Raw genomic sequence first — 17,655 nt, 5'->3', positions numbered from 1 at the left:
CTGATTAATTCATAATATCAATATAAACCCTAATTATTTACCATTTAACTTATCGGGATATTACAGCATTCTTGGAATTTCACAACAAGAAATCCTACAAATATGTCGATGTTTTATCTATGGTAAACGTATCAAAGTTGGGGAAGACCCTTAACGACAAATTTTCGCCTCACATCTTACATCTATACCATAGATTGTCGGAATATACTTTGTGAGACATATATTGTACAAACCTTCTCGTCTTTGAATTGTTAATATCTTATAAAAGCTTTTACGAGAGCTTCTCGAGATTGTTATCTTGTGTTCTTGAGGGATTTGCTAATACAATCCCTGCTTTGTTCATTATGGACTCTTGTTATCCTCAAAATGAATATTTGTGTTTGTCTTTTAATTCATTGGTTTTACTAGTTTTAGTCATAACGTTGACTTTCCCTTTTATAACTAAGGATAGACTTCATTAATGACTATATTTAATATTTTTTGAGGTGATGTTAATTGACGTTATTTTTTTTTCATAATTGAGCTGATTTATTATCTAGCTCTTGTACACCTCTCGTGTTCATATTTCTGCTTAAATTTTAGACATTGCGGGCCATGATATAATTTTAAGGTAAACGGGCTAACTAAAATTTATAATGAAATTTTATAATAGTAACTCTTTTTTTTAAAAAATATATATTACATTTTTTAAGTAAATTTCGAATGAAACTATTATATGAATTGGAACAATTTTTATAAATTAAATATAAATTTTTTTCAACAGAAAAAATGTTTCTACTTTTTTTTAGATGGAAAAATTATTTGTACTTTAAATGTTATATATTAATATTTTATAATTTTTTTTTTTAAAATATATATAAGTTCGATTAAAATAGACCTTATACAATATAAGTTTTTTTTACAACTAATCTATATATATAATAGAACATAAAGTTCAAGGGAATTAGATTTAAAACCAGATCTACCAAATAACGAACAAACACTTACACTAATTATACTCTCTAACAATTATGTATTATATATTTTTATTTCTAATTTTATATTATATGTTTTGAAATTTGAAGATGGCTTAAATCTTCCCTACACTCTATGTAGGTCCCCCTATAAACATAATATTAGAGTTACTACCAAATTCTAACACATAACACCATCAAATTCACATATGTATCGAAGACACATTCAATTCCATAATTTTTTATTTTTTTTTTATTTTGGACCCATGCTAGTTATTTTTGAAAATTATTAACAATTTAAATTAAAATAAGTCGCCCCTTTCAAAAAAAAAAAAACCCGCGTAGTCGGTGGGTCTGTATGCGTGTGCGACTTAACGGCGCCGTTTTACTATAATTTACGGGTTTTGCAAGTATTTAAGGCCCTAAATAGGAAGTTTGAAACCCTTGGAGTCTAGATTGTTCATTGATCATCATCACCATCCACCAACAGCGCTGAAAGCTTCTTCCCAATCTCTTCGTCTCCATCTTGCGACTGAAGAATGATTGAGGTAGTGTTGAACGATCGACTGGGAAAGAAGGTAAAGGTTAAATGCAACGAGGATGATACGATCGGAGACCTAAAGAAGCTGGTTGCTGCCCAGACCGGAACCAGAGCCGATAAGATTCGAATTCAGAAGTGGTACAACATCTACAAGGATCATATTACTCTCAAGGACTACGAGATCCATGATGGCATGGGTCTTGAACTTTACTACAACTGATTCATCCTTCTTCTTCCGTAAGTCTTCCTCTTCTTTCTTCCTAAAAGTTTTTCGCTTTTGTTTTCTTAGATATACGACCCTGCTATTAAATTAATTTCAATTCTATATTGGTTGAGAAATTGGTAAAATTCCATGGAAATCATATGGCTACAATAGAGATTTTAGGAACATTTGAGTTTATGATGTTGAGGAAATATATTGATTTATTTTTCTTTTATTTGTTTTTTAATTTAAAAAGAAAAACCTTATTAATTGATTAGGCTAGTCTGCTATGACAACAAGTTTTTAATAATACCTTGTTGGAAGGAATATTAATCCAAACACAATACTATGAGACCAATATGTGTTGTGTAATTATTTTACATGATTAGTAAGATTGGAAGTATTATTAAGAAATTTGGTGGCAATTTGCGTGAAAGTTATATTGTTGAGGGTAAAGATAGGGTCAACACAGTCTTAACATCCTCAGAGCTTTTCTATGTTTTCTCAGGCAAATTGTATATAGTTTGGAAGAATTTTCTACTGTACAGTACATATGACATTTGATTTTTTATATAGATAGCTTATGCTTGGAGGTATTAAATACTTTTCTAGTTAGAGACCAACGATTTGGGGCTCAACATGAGTTCTGGTTTAGGTTAAATATCTCATGCATTCACTCGACAGGTTTGTTATTTTTAGTGGGGGAACTATGCATTTTTGAGATCTAGAATCTTGTGATTTAATTATGTGAAGTTGGAAAGATTAATCCAGAATTTTATCGTATCAGATTTGTTTTCTGCTATTTAATTTTTTGTTGTCAAATAATTTAACTCAATCATTCTTTTACATCTTCTCTTATATTTTTCAATTTCAAGTCTTATCTAATGTTACTTCTTCAACCAAACGTGACTGTATTTTGTAAGAGCTAAACTTGACTATATAAGCCTGTGATGTAGAGATGGTAGACAGTTTGATTGTTGTTTTTTTTTTTGGGTCAATTTTGAGTATTTATTCCTTTCACAGGGTTATACACCAACACCAGTTGAAGGTTATTAAATGGATGAGATTTCTTCATCTCAACTTATGGGAATGAATGTATGGGTATTATTTTGACATGACAATATGTATAAATTGTTGGTTATGTAAGTGTAGTCTGATATGGATAATACTTGTGTCCGTGTGTGAAGATTAACTATTTAGCTTATTTATGTGCTACGTATTTATGGTTAGGGGTAAAGTGAAGTTCTCTTTTGAATTAGTCTTTGCACTCTATTACTAACACAAATCTTCTAAAGAGATCCTCTACAAATTAATCTTCTGAAAAGATTCACTGCAAGGTTAATGAATTTTGTAGTGATTGCACAATGAATGTTTAAAGATTAATGATACATGTACACATAAATCACACCAACACATTTTACTCAATCATTTTTATTTAAGATAGTTCTACTTATTGTAAGTGACCAGATTGTGTTAATTTTGTGGATGATTTATATGTACATATATTATTATTCTTTAAACATTCGATGTGCACTCATAGGTTGGTATTTATACTCATTGCTGCTTTTCAAAATGACGTCTTGATCGCATACCCTCTATATTAGACCATTTTTAGTTATATTTAGTATAAAAATAATTTTGTGATATTTTTACGTATATTTGTAAATTTTAATGTATAATTTAATATGTCATTTAATATTTTTTAATAATTTATTAAAATAAAAAATAATAATAATATTATAAAGATAAATATAAAATTTAAAAATAAAATAGTAATTATGCAAGTCATTTGCAAATTAGCATGCTAACTAAAATTTAATAATAAAAATATTAAAAATGGTATAATAATAAGTATAAAGTATAATATTTATTATAATTTAAATTTAGATTATTTTAATTTAACACATCAATCTTTTACAAAGTGAGCTTAATTTAAAGGAATAATGAGACTTACATATTTAAATATTTGTAGTAAATGATTTAATTTTAATTATAATTAATTATAATGATTTTTTTTACTAGCAACATAATGATTTATAGCAATGTCTTATTTTAATAAAGTTTGTCACATAAGGACATAAGGGCATAGTCATAGTTAGGGTCAAATAGACCGTGAACATTAACCAAAAACTAAGTGATTATAATATTGGTACTGTTATAAATATTAATAATTATGTGGATGTCCAAATCTTTTATTTATTACCATTAATTGTAATTAACATTACTCTTTTCTTAGTTTCCCTTTTTCTTAGTTTCTTAATATCTCACTCTTGTATTTGTATAAATAGGGGTTCACCCCATTGGAATAAACAACTCAGAAATTCTCATTCACTTTCTCTCTCTCTTCTTCTTCTTTCTTCTCATCTACTTTATATTATTTTATATTATTTTATAACACGTTATCAGCACGAATCTCTGCCCAAGCTTCAAGCATGAGTCTCTTCCTAAGACCCAATGTAAGTATTTTGTTAAAACTCTTGAATTGTTTCAAAGTCACGATACACTAAATATATATTTATATATATACTTATCTGACTGAAACAATTTCAAGAATCCTTTGTTTTCTTTTTTCTTTTTATCTATATATATCTATATATTATATATGTATGTATATATTTTTATATATTTATTATTGATTCATATATATATACATATTATGTACTTATCATTCATAATATTTACAATATATGTTTGCCTATGATATGATAGAGAAAATCTATATAAATTATACATATATCCAGAAAGATTATGTATCATCGATAAAATATTGCATATATCTTGAAGATTATGCATCATCGATAAAATATTGCATATATCCTGAAGATTATGCATCATCGATAAAATATTGCATATATCCTGAAGATAATGCATCATCGATAAAATATTGCATATATCCTGAAGATTATGCATCCTCGATAAAATATCGCATATATCCTGATGATTGTGCGTCCTCAATAAAATCTTGCATATATCCTGAAGATTATGCAAATGTAATATTCATTATATAGTTGATGGATATATAATGAAAGAGATGAATACATATTTATATATATGTTCTTGTATTCTTTGAGGACAATGAAAAGTAATCTAATATCGATATAGATTTTGACAAACATTTTCAGAAGTAAATGTTTTATATTTGTCAAAAAAAAAATGATTGTATTTATGTGAATACAACTAAAGAATCATTAAAAATGATTATTATTGATGCAATTTTATAGTGGGTTTTGAATACCTAAAAAGAATATTAAGAAAATTGCATTGAAACATCAAAGTATAAGAATAACAGTGAGCATGACTAATGTTATTTAAATACGTGAGACATGTATTTATTGTTCATCATTCCCTGCAGAGAATGATACGAATTGAAGTCAACTACTTTTAAAGATTGTTTGTATTAGTCATGTTATTATACACTGTTATTGCTTGCAATGTTGAAAATTATTGCATGTGACATATATTAAAGATCAAATTTTGCATACATCTTGGAGATTATGCAAAAATTGTATTCATATATTCTTTGAAATATTGTTAAAGAAATTGCTGAGTAATTTCTTTTTATATATGAACAAGTAATAAATTTTTAAGAAATTTATAATAATGTTCTACTTGTTCAACGTCATTCCCCGAAGTGAATGTAATGATTTTAAATAATCAATGGCATTGTTTGCTACTCAAATATTTCCAGAAGAAATTAGAAATAACCAAAAGATGAGATACCACACACAATCAAAGTGCATGAAATCTATATATCATGTGTGGAATTGAATAATAGTGGTCGCGTACCTGTAGTACGGACACACTCATAGTCAAGATAAAAGTATACTTGATTATTTAATAGAATGTGAATTGTACATTTAGAATATTTAAATATCATTACCTAAAGAGAATGAATAGACATGAAATTCTATTTCAAAGAATATAGATTTCACATATATTGGTAATGCCAGAAGCAAATTAATATATACATATTTTATTATATCTTGAAATCAATAGTTTCAAACTATTGTTGGTACATGATATGTAAATATATAGTTACCATATAATTCAGTTTGCATATTCCCAAAAGTGGATATATAATTTACTAATATTTGTTAGTGATCCAATATAATCAAAGTGATAAAGAATCACAAAATGATTATTTGAAAAGCTTCCTGAAGAAGTCTTACATACAATTGCTACTTGGAGTAGTAAAATATATTTGTATGTACCTAGATGTATAACTTTTATCTAGTTATAAAAGTGATAAGAAATAACTTATTATATGTACTGGTTGTACATTTAAATATATAATATATCAAGTCATGATAATTAGACTGATGAATAGTCTATTAATAAATTAGACGACTTGTTAAAAAGATACCAGGAAAAATGAATGATATATTATGGTTATATCTATTTGACCATTACAATAACATGATGAAGTTGTCATGTATCTTTTAAATTATACACATCATTGAATTGATGATAGTGATTCCTGAAGATATAAAGTTTGATAAACATAATAGTGACTCCTGAAGAGTGTATATGTTTTGGAGAATAATATAATTATATTATTCGTGTATATAAAAATGAAACTTTTTATGATTACTTATATGTTGTAGTGATTTTACATTACCTTGTGAAAGTTTCATTGAAATACAAATTATAGTGAACCTGAAGTTCATGAATTGAATTATTTTGACATGATCAATCATATGCAATAAATTGTCAAAGAATTTGACTAAATTTTGTTGAAGAACCAGAAGATTCTTCTCATTGTTATTTATAAGGCTCAAAAGAAGAATGTGCATATATTTGCACATAGAAAATATTTAAATTATATTTTCTTAACAATCTTGAGCCATTGTTAGATTTTTATTGCATAGTTTCTTATCGATGTGATAAGATTATATAATCATGCATTTACAAAATGTGTAAATTTATGTATTTCTAATTATACACGTATGACTCATTCTTAGAAATGAATTAAGTTCATAAGGATTGAACTTGAAACTGAAGTTTATTGAACCTAAAGTTCAATGTCATATAGTATATATGAGTTTAAACAAATATTGATTCATTGTGATATACTGAAATCCCAACAGGTATATTAATATTATTAAATATCACAATTTTTAAAAATTCTCTCGATCAGGGGGAGAGAAGCAGTTGGGATGATGATAATTTTTGAAAAATGATCCTTGCACAAAGTATATAAGAACAATATAGTTCAAAATGATATATACCAACTGCAAATCAATATTATTCAAAGTTGAGATAGAATGAGTTGAAAACGCCTGAAGCGTAAATGAACAATATAGTTCATTTGATTTGCCCTGAAGTTGTTAAATCTAGAGGTACTCATGGAGATACCTTAATGTTATAAAGTATTAAAATGATAACCGTGATGAAAACGGTACTCGAAAAGACTCCCAAGAGAAGTTAGACATAACACATTTGATCATAATTGAATCCACAGTGATTCTATATAGGTACCTATAAATGATAAACATATTTGAAAATATGTAATTTAAAGAGATCTCTATAAGTTATGTCAATATGGGAGGAAATTATCATATTATGAAATTTTTGTCGACAATAGATGTTGAATGTTTGCATATGCAATAAACTAACATGAGATAGCAAGGATCATGGTATTAGATTTGTCGAGAATTATCGACATACATTTTGATTTTTGGCCAAAATATTATGACGCAGTCCAGGCAAGTTTACTCGCATAAAGTGAAGTAAGACCTGTAGGGTGTGCAAATAAATATTTCTAATGAGAAATTTGCATATATATATTTGTACATAATGAATTGTTGTACAAAGTTTGCATAGACATGAGATTGATTGAAGTAAGTCTTAAATATTGAGAAAATATAATCATGATTTGATTATAGCCTGGAATATATTTTATGAGGATTTATAAGCGTCACATAAATGTTGCAACAAAAGGTTATTTATTTGAAGCTCCTAATATAGTGAGAATTTGAAATAAGCCTTATCTAAAAATTCTAGAAGAATTTAATACATGTCTTAAGTGATATAAATTCAAAGTCGCGCGCACTATATGACAAAGATCTTTGTATGAAATAAAGACATGTAAGTAAATTATTTAAAAAATACCTATGGTTGTCTATGCAATATAAATACGTAAATTATACGTTGTGATAGACTCTTGAAGAGTTTTTGATTAATTGAAGAACAAACTTTTATTTCTTTTGTATTTCGAGAAATATTAATGTATAAAGTTTGTTCATTAGTATTGAAGTCCTGAAGTACTTCATATGTATCAAGAATTATAGATATATGATCTTTTGATATGGAAATTAAGATCATACAACAAGATGGAACAAATATATGGTCTTGGAGTACCATCATTGTCACAAATGAAAATTTATAGTACCATTAATGTGTTATGTTCATATCTACTTGAAATGTTAAATTTTAGTATGAACAAGATTGTATATACACATGAATGATACAATTAGTTAGATAAAGATTAATGTTCCACGAACCCGTCATCTATAATTTAGAAGTCCATACATACTCTGGAAGAGTTATAGAAAATATATGATCAAAGATTGTATATTGTGATATTTTAAAAGTGATAACAATAATCTTATGAGATTTATTATCACCAAAAGAATTATGGATCATATGTGCATGAGGGGGAGACATATTCATGTTGCGCTCTTTTTCCCTTAGCTCAGGTTTTGTCCCACTGGGTTTTCCTGGCAAGGTTTTTAACGAGGCAACTTACAAATAGTTATGAATATGAAATATATATTGTACTCTTTTTCCCTTAGCTCAGATTTTGTCCCACTGGGTTTTTCTGGCAAGGTTTTTAACGAGGCAACTATAAATCATGTTAACATACTTGCATTTTATGAAGCAAGTAGAGAATGTGTGTGAGTGAGATCATTGGCATAGCATATTCGGGAAACATATGGATTGCACTCAATAAAGAAGTATCAACCCAAGCAATTCTCTATGGATAATACTGCTTGCATCGTTCAACTAAAAGGAGGTACATTGAAGGAGATAGAGTTAGAACACATTTCACCAAATTCTTCTTTATACGCTTCAAGAAAATGCATATTGGTGTTCAACATATTCAATCAAGTGTCAATCTTGCAAATTTATTCACAAAGTTATTACCAACATCAACATTTGAGAAGACGGCAAACAAGATCGAAATTTGTCGATTAGAAGATCTCCACAAATGCCCAAATGAGGGGGAGTTAGTTTACACTATACTCTTTTTCTTTTGATCAAGTTTTCAGCAAGATTTTTAATAAGGCAGTTATTATGGACATCCAAGGGGGAGTGTTATAAATATTAATAATTATGTGGATGTCCAAATCTTTTATTTATTACCATTAATTGTAATTAACATTACTCTTTTCTTAGTTTCCCTTTTTCTTAGTTTCTTAATATCTCACTCTTGTATTTGTATAAATAGGGGTTCACCCCATTGGAATAAACAACTCAGAAATTCTCATTCACTTTCTCTCTCTCTCTTCTTCTTCTTTCTTCTCATCTACTTTATATTATTTTATATTATTTTATAACAGGTACTACTTGCTTAATATTTTTGAGCTATGCGGTAACTCAATCTCTAAATTACAACTTGAGGATGGCTCTTGGGTGCATTGGGATTTAGGGTTAGCAGAGGTAGTAGCTAATTATTTTTCGTGACTTATTTGGTGCTTCAAGTGTGAATTGGGATGAGATGGTTGACTGTGTACAACCATGTGTTTATATTGATCAAAATAATGAGCTTTTACATCCAGTCACAACAGTTGAGGTTTAGAAGGCTTTTTTTCAAATGTACCACGATAAGTCTTCAAATCCTGATAGGATGACTCGTGGATGCTACTAGAAGTGTTGGGATGTTGTTGGAGAGGATGTCGTTGGTTAGGTGCAAAGATTTTTTGAGCAAGTAGTCTTTCCTATGGGGCTAAATGATACAAATGTTGTGCTAATGCTGAAGAAAAAACATCCAATAAATATAGGGGATTCGAGGCCTATCTCTTTATGTAATGTTATTTATAAGATAATCTCGAAGATTTTGGCTGATAGGCTGAAAGTAGTTCTTCCTTGGATTATTTTGAATACTCAAAGTGTTTTTTTTCTTGGGTCGTCTGATATCAGATAATATCATGATTTTTTTTTGAAGTTGTGCACTACTTAAAATGAAAAGGAGAGGGAGGAATGGTCACATAACTTTAAAACTTGACATTAGTAAAACGTATGACTGAATAGAATGGGGTTATCTTTGAGCAATCTTGGATAGAATGGGTTTCGATGGACATTGGATTAATTGATCATGCAATGTGTGCCTTCAATGGCACACACTTTTTGTTTATGGTTGTAGAGAGATAAGACATGTTATACCATCACGAGGGATACGACAAGGTGATACTATTTTACCATATTTGTTTATCATTTGTGTCGAGGGGTTTTCAGCTCTTTTGAATAAGTATGAATCACAAGGGGGTCTGCATGGGTGTAGGGTGGCTTGAGTAGCCCCAATCATCTCACATATGATATTCGCGGATGATAGTTATGTTTTTTGTAAGGCTATTGAGAACGAGGTCAATTGTGTTATGGCGATTTTGGGCAAATATGAAAGAGCTTCAAGACAAAGAATTATTTTGACAAATCTTTGGTTTCTTATCGTATTATAGATGAAACAATGAGAGATCTCATATGTGATAATATGGGCATATATGAGGTTGTTCATCCTACTTGGGATTACATAATACTATGGGGAGAAAGAAGACTGATATCTTGGGGTATCTTAAAGAAAGAATGAAGAAACATGTTCTTAGGTGGGAAGGACAGTTTCTGTCACAAGCTGACAAGGAATTTCTCTTGAAAACAGTTGCTCAAGCTCTCCCTAATTATGTTATGAGCATGTTCTTGCTGCCCAAAAAGACTTGTAATGAGTTGGAAAGTCTAAGGGCAAAGTTCTAATGGCAAACAGGGTGAAGTCATAAGAGAAACATCAATTGGTTAAGTTGGTATAGAATGTAATCTTCATGACAAATATTGCAATGTTGGGTAAACAAGGGTGGACATTAGCAAGATTTATAAGGTACGATACTACCCTACTAGTTCAATTCTTACTGTAACTTTGGGTGTTAATTCAAATTTCATTTGACGTTCCATCTTTGAATCTCAATAGCTTCTTTTGGTAGGGGCAAGACGTACAGTGAGTGATGGATCTACTACTGGTATAATTAATGATCCATGGCTATCTTGTGTTATTAACTCCTTTGTCATTTCTTCACATCCAAGACTGTTAGATAAGAATGTAGAGAGTTTTATAAGTACTTAAGGGAGATTTTGGGATGCTGATAAACTTTATGACCTTTTTGAGGTGAGAGATCAGGAGCTTATTATGTCTATTCAACTTACCTCTAGTGTGGATCAAGATTGTTGGTCTTGGAAGTTTAATACACATGGCAGATACTCTATCAAGAGTGCTTATAGGTACTTACAAGTTCTGAAGGGTGGTTGGTGTGAAGATAATGTAACAAGTTTCTGGCATATGTTTTGGAATTTGAAAATTTTGCCAAAAGTGAGCAATATGGTGTGGAGGGTTGTGTTTGATACGCTCACCCCTTGTTATCAGCTGTTTAAGCACCATATACCTATTACTTATGTTTGTCAGTTATGTAACCTGTAAGAGAAAACAATCTTACATTGCCTTGTAATACACAGTTAGCAAAGTTCTTGTATTGTCTCATAATACAAAGATCTTGCATTGCTTTGTAATACATAGTTAGCAATAAATCACCTCATAGTACATACTTAGCGATGCATCTTCTCCTATTACACAATAGTGATGTATCACCTCGTACTACACAACAATGATGAATCGTAATACACATCAGTGATGAGTCACCTCGTAAAACACAATCAGATGAATCACCTCGTAATACATACTCAGTGATGCATCTCCTCGTATTACACAACAGTGATGCATTTCCTCCTATTACACAACAGTGATGAATACCTCATAATACACATCAATATTAAATCACCTTGTAAAACACAGTCAGTGATGAATCACCTTGTAATACACATCAGTGATGAATCACCTCGTAATACACAATCAGTGTTGAATCACCTCGTAAGACACAGTCAGTAATATAAACAGTTATTTATCCTTATCCAAATGTTCAGTTATATGTGAAACGTGGGCATTAACTACCCATCAATTGTAATTTTTCACTAAGACAAGGTTGAGTAACTACCATTATATTCTTATAAATAGGGATTCACTTAAAGGGAAAGGGGAGAGAATTCTGATTTACAAAAACTTTGTCAAATTGTAAACACAACCAAAACTAAAAAATAATGTTGACTCGTGGAGTATGTAGATTTAACTACAAAGCCACGTAAAAATATATGGTATTTATTTATGATTCTTTGTCTATTATTTTCTTAAATTTATTCTTGAACTAATAATTTTCTTAGATTAAGTTGACAAAAAATCGCGTCAACAAAATTGTTTCAAAGTGCTTGCCAAATCGGTTAAGTACTTATTTGGGTTTGGTGATTTTTGATTTCTAAAGTGCTTTCATCAAAGGAAGGTTAATACATGACAATGCGATTGTTGGCTATGAAATGCTCTATTGTATGCGAAAAATCAGTTTAAAATGGGGAGAAGATGGCTCTAAAACTGGACATGGATAAGGCCTATGATATGGTCGAATGAGTTTTCTATGGGCTATGATGCTTAAATTAGGATATCATGTGGATTGGGTTGACAAGGTAATGTGTTGTGTGACCTCTATTCAATTTCCCTTTCTCATTAATGGTGAGATTCAAGGCAATGTTTTCTTGAAGTGGGGGCTACAACAATGCGATCTGCTACCCCCCTTTTTATTTCTCTTTTGTGCTGAGGCATTTTCTAATCTTATTTAACACGAGGAGCTGGCTGGTAATTTAAATGGTCTAAGATTTGGGTGTCAAGGTTTATTAGTGTCACACCTCTTTTTGTGGATGATAGTTTGGGTTTTCTTGATGCTTCAGCTGAGAGTTGTCAATGTTTTAAAGGGGTGCTGGATAAGTATACTAAGGCTTCAGGACAAATGGTCAATTTTAACATATTTGAAGCATGCTTTGGCAGTAGAGTAAAGGTAGGACTTCGTGTACAATTGGCTAAGTTTTGGGAGGTTTAAGTGGTTGAAAATCATGGTAAGTGCTTGGGCTTACCATCATTTGTGGGACGGAACAAGAAAACAGATTTTTGATGTTATCAAAAATAAGGTGTGGAATAAATTGAGGGGAAGGAAGAATTCGATGTTTTCAACGACTGGCAAAGAGGTACCTATTAAAGTAATTGTTCAAGCTATTTCAACGTACATGACGAGTAGTTTTAGGCTGCTAAAGAGCACAATTTCAAGTCTTCATCGCATGGTTGCTAGATTTTGGTGGAGCTCATCAAAAAATTTCAGTAAAACTCATGGTGTAAATGGTCTCATCTTTGCAAACTAAAAGACCAAGGGGGTTGGGGGTTCAGAGACGGAACTGTCCAAATCAAGCTTTACTAGCAAAATAGATTTGGAGATGTATTCGGTTCCCTACAAAACTTTGTAGTCGGGTATTGAAAGCTTCTTACTTTCTGAATAAAGTAGTTTGGGAGGGTAAGTGTGGCTCTCGTGTGTCTTTTTTGTGGAGAAGCTTGGTTTAAGGAAAGTAGATTATTTTAAGAGATTATCGATGGAGGGTAGGCAATGGTAAAAATATTCGTGTTTTGGAGGATCTTTTGCTACCGAGAACAGTGAGTTTCAATATTTATGATGTGCCATTCTTACCGAACAAATTCCGTTGATATCAAAGCAGTCTTTAATAATGAAGATACTGAGCTGATTTTGAAGATTCCTTGTGTAGAGGGGAAATAGAAGATAAAATTTTGAGGCACTATAGTAAGAATGGAGAATATTGTATAAAAAAATAGATATAGAATGGCGTGTGATTAAGGCGGGAAGAGCAGCAATCAGATGGAAGTTCTATAGTAGCATGGTGGAGGAAATTATGGAAGCTAAAAATTCCATTCAAAATTAAGCACTTTGTGTTAATTATATTTTCAGTATCTTTAAATTGACAAAATATTTTATAATTTAATTTTTAATTTTAGCTGAGTTGTATTATTTATTTCTATATAGTTGTATTTAATTGATTAATTTATTTAAGGTATAAAAAGTGTCTAACTTTTATTTATTTAGAAAGTTTGTCATAAACACTAAATTTTGTGAATAAATCAATTCTTATCTCTCTATTAATCTAATCCTATATGACTTTCCTATTTGGATTGATAAGATTTCTTGTGAAGAAACTCGAAGCAAGACTTTCCTTTTCTATAAAAAGAAAGTCGCAATTACTACTCACAATTTTGTAGGGGACAGAAGCAAAAATTTAGGGTTGATTGAAGATCTATTTTAGGAGAGCGTCTAGTGATCTGTGTTCTTGTTCAGATCGTGTATGAGCTGTCAATAAGATGTATATTAATTATAAATATATCTTATAACAGTTAGGTATTGTATTTTTTCCATTCACTTTCAATTGTGTTCATATCTTTGAAAATGAGAGTTTTGTTTTGTAGAGAAGAGTATGTTCGTCTCTTTCTCTGGTTTATGTATTTTATATTGTATTGAGTCTGTAATCAAGTCTTCAACAGAAGAAGAACATGATAATGTTGGTATTTTTTTTTGTCTAACCTGAGGTTAGTAGTAGGGACAGACCTACTTGCATTCATGTGGGGCTATGTCTCCCACTAACAAAAATATTGCTTTTTAAAAAATTAAATGTAATTTTTTTTAATTTGATAATTATAGATTAAAATAGTAGAAAAATCCCCACAAAATTAAATTAATCTAATAAAAGTGATTATAATGCAGGTATAAATATTTTTAATAATAAATAAGGCCCCATAAAATAAAAATTTTTGATCCGTCAAAGGTTACTAGAATTGCCCATGTATTAGCCTATCAAACTTGGATTAACAAAGGTGGCGTTTAGTAACACTTTTTTAATCAGTTTTCTGTTTTTAAAATTAAAAAAGTAAAAATATTTTTCAAAAACATGTTCTATAAAACTGTTTTTACTTTTCAATTTTTTAATTGAGAATCAATTTTTCTTTTTAAAAAATCACTTTCAATATTTTTTTAAATAGTTTTTTTTTGTTAATCAATATTTTGAACTTCGACCAGACCCAGACTCAAATCCTCCCACGGCCCTGGCATTGAACCCGTCCTTTATTCTTAACTCGAATTCGACACCGGATCTAGACCCGAGGTAAATAAAATCAAAAAATGAAAATGAAAATAAATTTTACAGAACACACTTTTGTTTTCTGTTTTTAAAATTGAAAAATAAAAGTGGTTACAAAACGCATTAACGTTTTTCAAAAACAAAATTTTTAAAAACAAAAATTTTACTTTCATTTTGTGATTAAAAAATTAAAAAATACAAGTGTTACCATGCAATACAAAAATTAGTACTAGGTAGATTTGGATAATTTTTCCTTGTGCAGTAAGACTTGTCTAATTCTACGTAATTGTGTTTGCAGAATAAAGGATTTCCATTTGAAAAAAAAAACAATAAAATGTATACTCATAAATAATCAAGGGATTTCATTATAATAATATCGTGTCCAGATCAGAAGTTTGATGTGGATTCTATGTTCAAGAAGAATACATAGTGAGCAAAAAGTTGATATTTTCCATAATAATTGTGCCGACTTATTATGTGAACATTTGTAGATATCAGAAAATATATTAAATACTAAAATATCAGAAAATTTAAAAAATATCAGAAAAATCAAAAATATCAATAAAAATAAATAAATTTCATCAAATCACAACATTTTTATTATAGATGATCTTGAATCAATAAGTACTACTCTTAAACCCTTCATCAAATAATTTCTTCTGTTGTTATCCTCGTACTTAGACAATAAGATCTAGAGATAATGATTATTCAAGTGATTGCATTTATTCAATTATTCTATTGAAATATCTTAATCAAAGAAAGAATAACACCAATTCTTGTAAAATTTTATAAATAATTTTATTTAATTATGAATAGACCCTTCTACAGCATAATTACATTCACCCAAAACAAAAAGTGTACAATCTAATTCTTTTGGAAAAATAATATATATGAAAATGATTTGAGTTGGAAACATAAAGATTCCATGTAAAATGAACCTACTTTTTTTATGAGGTACCCGTGACTTGAAATACCCCAATCAATCTATTTTTATAACTCATATTGGACAATTTGCTTTTCTTTCTCTCTGTCCTCACAAAGGAAAAGTCATTGCTGATTAATTTGGATTTTTCTCTATACAAAATTGACTGCTTTGGATTTATGCTTTCAGAAAATTAATTTAATAGTATATTTATATAATTCTGTAAGAGATCATTTATAAAAAAATTAGCTAATATTTTCATTGGACTTGTGCACTGTTCTTTCCAGACATTCCTTACAACTTTGTTTTTGATAAAATTCGAGCAAGCATCTATTCTATACTATGCTCCAATATTATAATAATTGTAGTTTGTTTCTACTGTGTGTAATGTATATGATTAATTATCTCTATTAAACTTAAATTCTACATCCTCTAATTTATTTGCTAGCTATTTCGATGTTTTTTCGAGCATACAATAAATAAATTACTATTTTTTTTTTCTTTTATTATTAGTATTATTATTTTTTTTAAGAAAAAGTGATAATAACAAAAATTGTTGTCTATTTTGGTAATGACTAATGAATAGAAAGAAATTAGATTGGGAATACCATATTTCTAGAAAAGGAAACTTATTTAGTAGACCCCGTAATAACGATAGACATTGATTCATCACGAGACCAACCAATCTTTTATATTAGTTTACAACTGTGTTACATTTTTCTTTTGTATTGTTTTTTTTTTTATTTTATTTTTTAAAATTGTTAAAAAGTATTGTTGGTAGAATATCACTATTCACAATAGCAATACTGTTTTTTTTTTACCCAAAACATTTACACTTGTAGAAATGAAATGCATTTACTATTATTTATATTATTGAGACCTGAAATGAACCCAAGCAAATATATTCAAGTACGGTTATCATAAATATAGGTCTAATCGCTTTAATAAGAAACTCTTAGTCCTATGTATGTGTACTGACATTGCAGAGCTTATATTTATGAACATTTATTTAATCTTTTCGAATACAAAAGGGAAGTAAGTTTTAGAATAAATAGTAAACTATTCTATAATCTATTACTAACAGATGGTATTTGTTTAAAGAACTTAACAATCTGAGAAATTAACACATAATCACTAGATCGTCCTCTTGAATTTAAATTGTTTTAAATTTCTAAATCAATGCTATTTATTAATTTATAGCATTAATATAGAGGTAACGATTTGAGAGATTCTTTAATAGTATGAACTGAGCTAGTCAGACAGAGAGAAGAGAGCAGAGACACGTGGTGAATTCTGTGTAAGAGGCTTTTCCAACTTTATTTTCATATTATTATTAGGATTAAAAACTTAATACTATTTTTGATCTTATTTATTTTAAAAAAAATACCTTTTATACTTTATAAAATTATAAAGTTATTAATTATTTTTTTTATTTTGTTAAATAATAAAATAAATTATATATTTTTTAAAATAGTATAGATAGAATTTTAAATTTAATTTTAGATAATTTTATTTTAATACAATTAACTTAAAAATAAATTTTAGCACAAATAAATGTAAAAATGTAATCAATTTTATCTTATTATCTCTATATTAGGTTATTATTTAAAATTTTATATTTTAAAAAATTAATTCAGAATACTAATACAATTAACAATATATAAATTGTAACTTTTGCAAAATAGAATTTATAAAATATGGTATTACCTTGAATTATTATTATTATTATTATTATTATTATAATAAGTGTCCTTCCTGATAG

At 28.9% G+C, this 17,655-nt stretch overlaps 1 protein-coding gene across 1 annotated transcript; it reads left to right on the top strand.

The window, feature by feature from the left end:
• Positions 1 to 1,375: 1,375 nt before the first annotated feature.
• Positions 1,376 to 2,951, top strand: LOC115705804 (ubiquitin-like protein 5). The gene is made up of 2 exons (XM_030633249.2): positions 1,376 to 1,731; positions 2,720 to 2,951. Exon 1 carries the CDS (start codon positions 1,493 to 1,495, stop codon positions 1,712 to 1,714), a length of 222 nt encoding a protein of 73 aa, XP_030489109.1. The 5' UTR covers positions 1,376 to 1,492; the 3' UTR covers positions 1,715 to 1,731; positions 2,720 to 2,951.
• Positions 2,952 to 17,655: the final 14,704 nt, after the last annotated feature.

This window comes from Cannabis sativa, chromosome 1, assembly GCF_029168945.1.
Source record: "Cannabis sativa cultivar Pink pepper isolate KNU-18-1 chromosome 1, ASM2916894v1, whole genome shotgun sequence".
In the NCBI taxonomy this organism is placed as follows: Eukaryota; Viridiplantae; Streptophyta; class Magnoliopsida; order Rosales; family Cannabaceae; genus Cannabis; species Cannabis sativa.
Note: the sequence above shows the minus strand (reverse complement) of the source record. Positions and strands in the feature narration are given on the sequence as shown.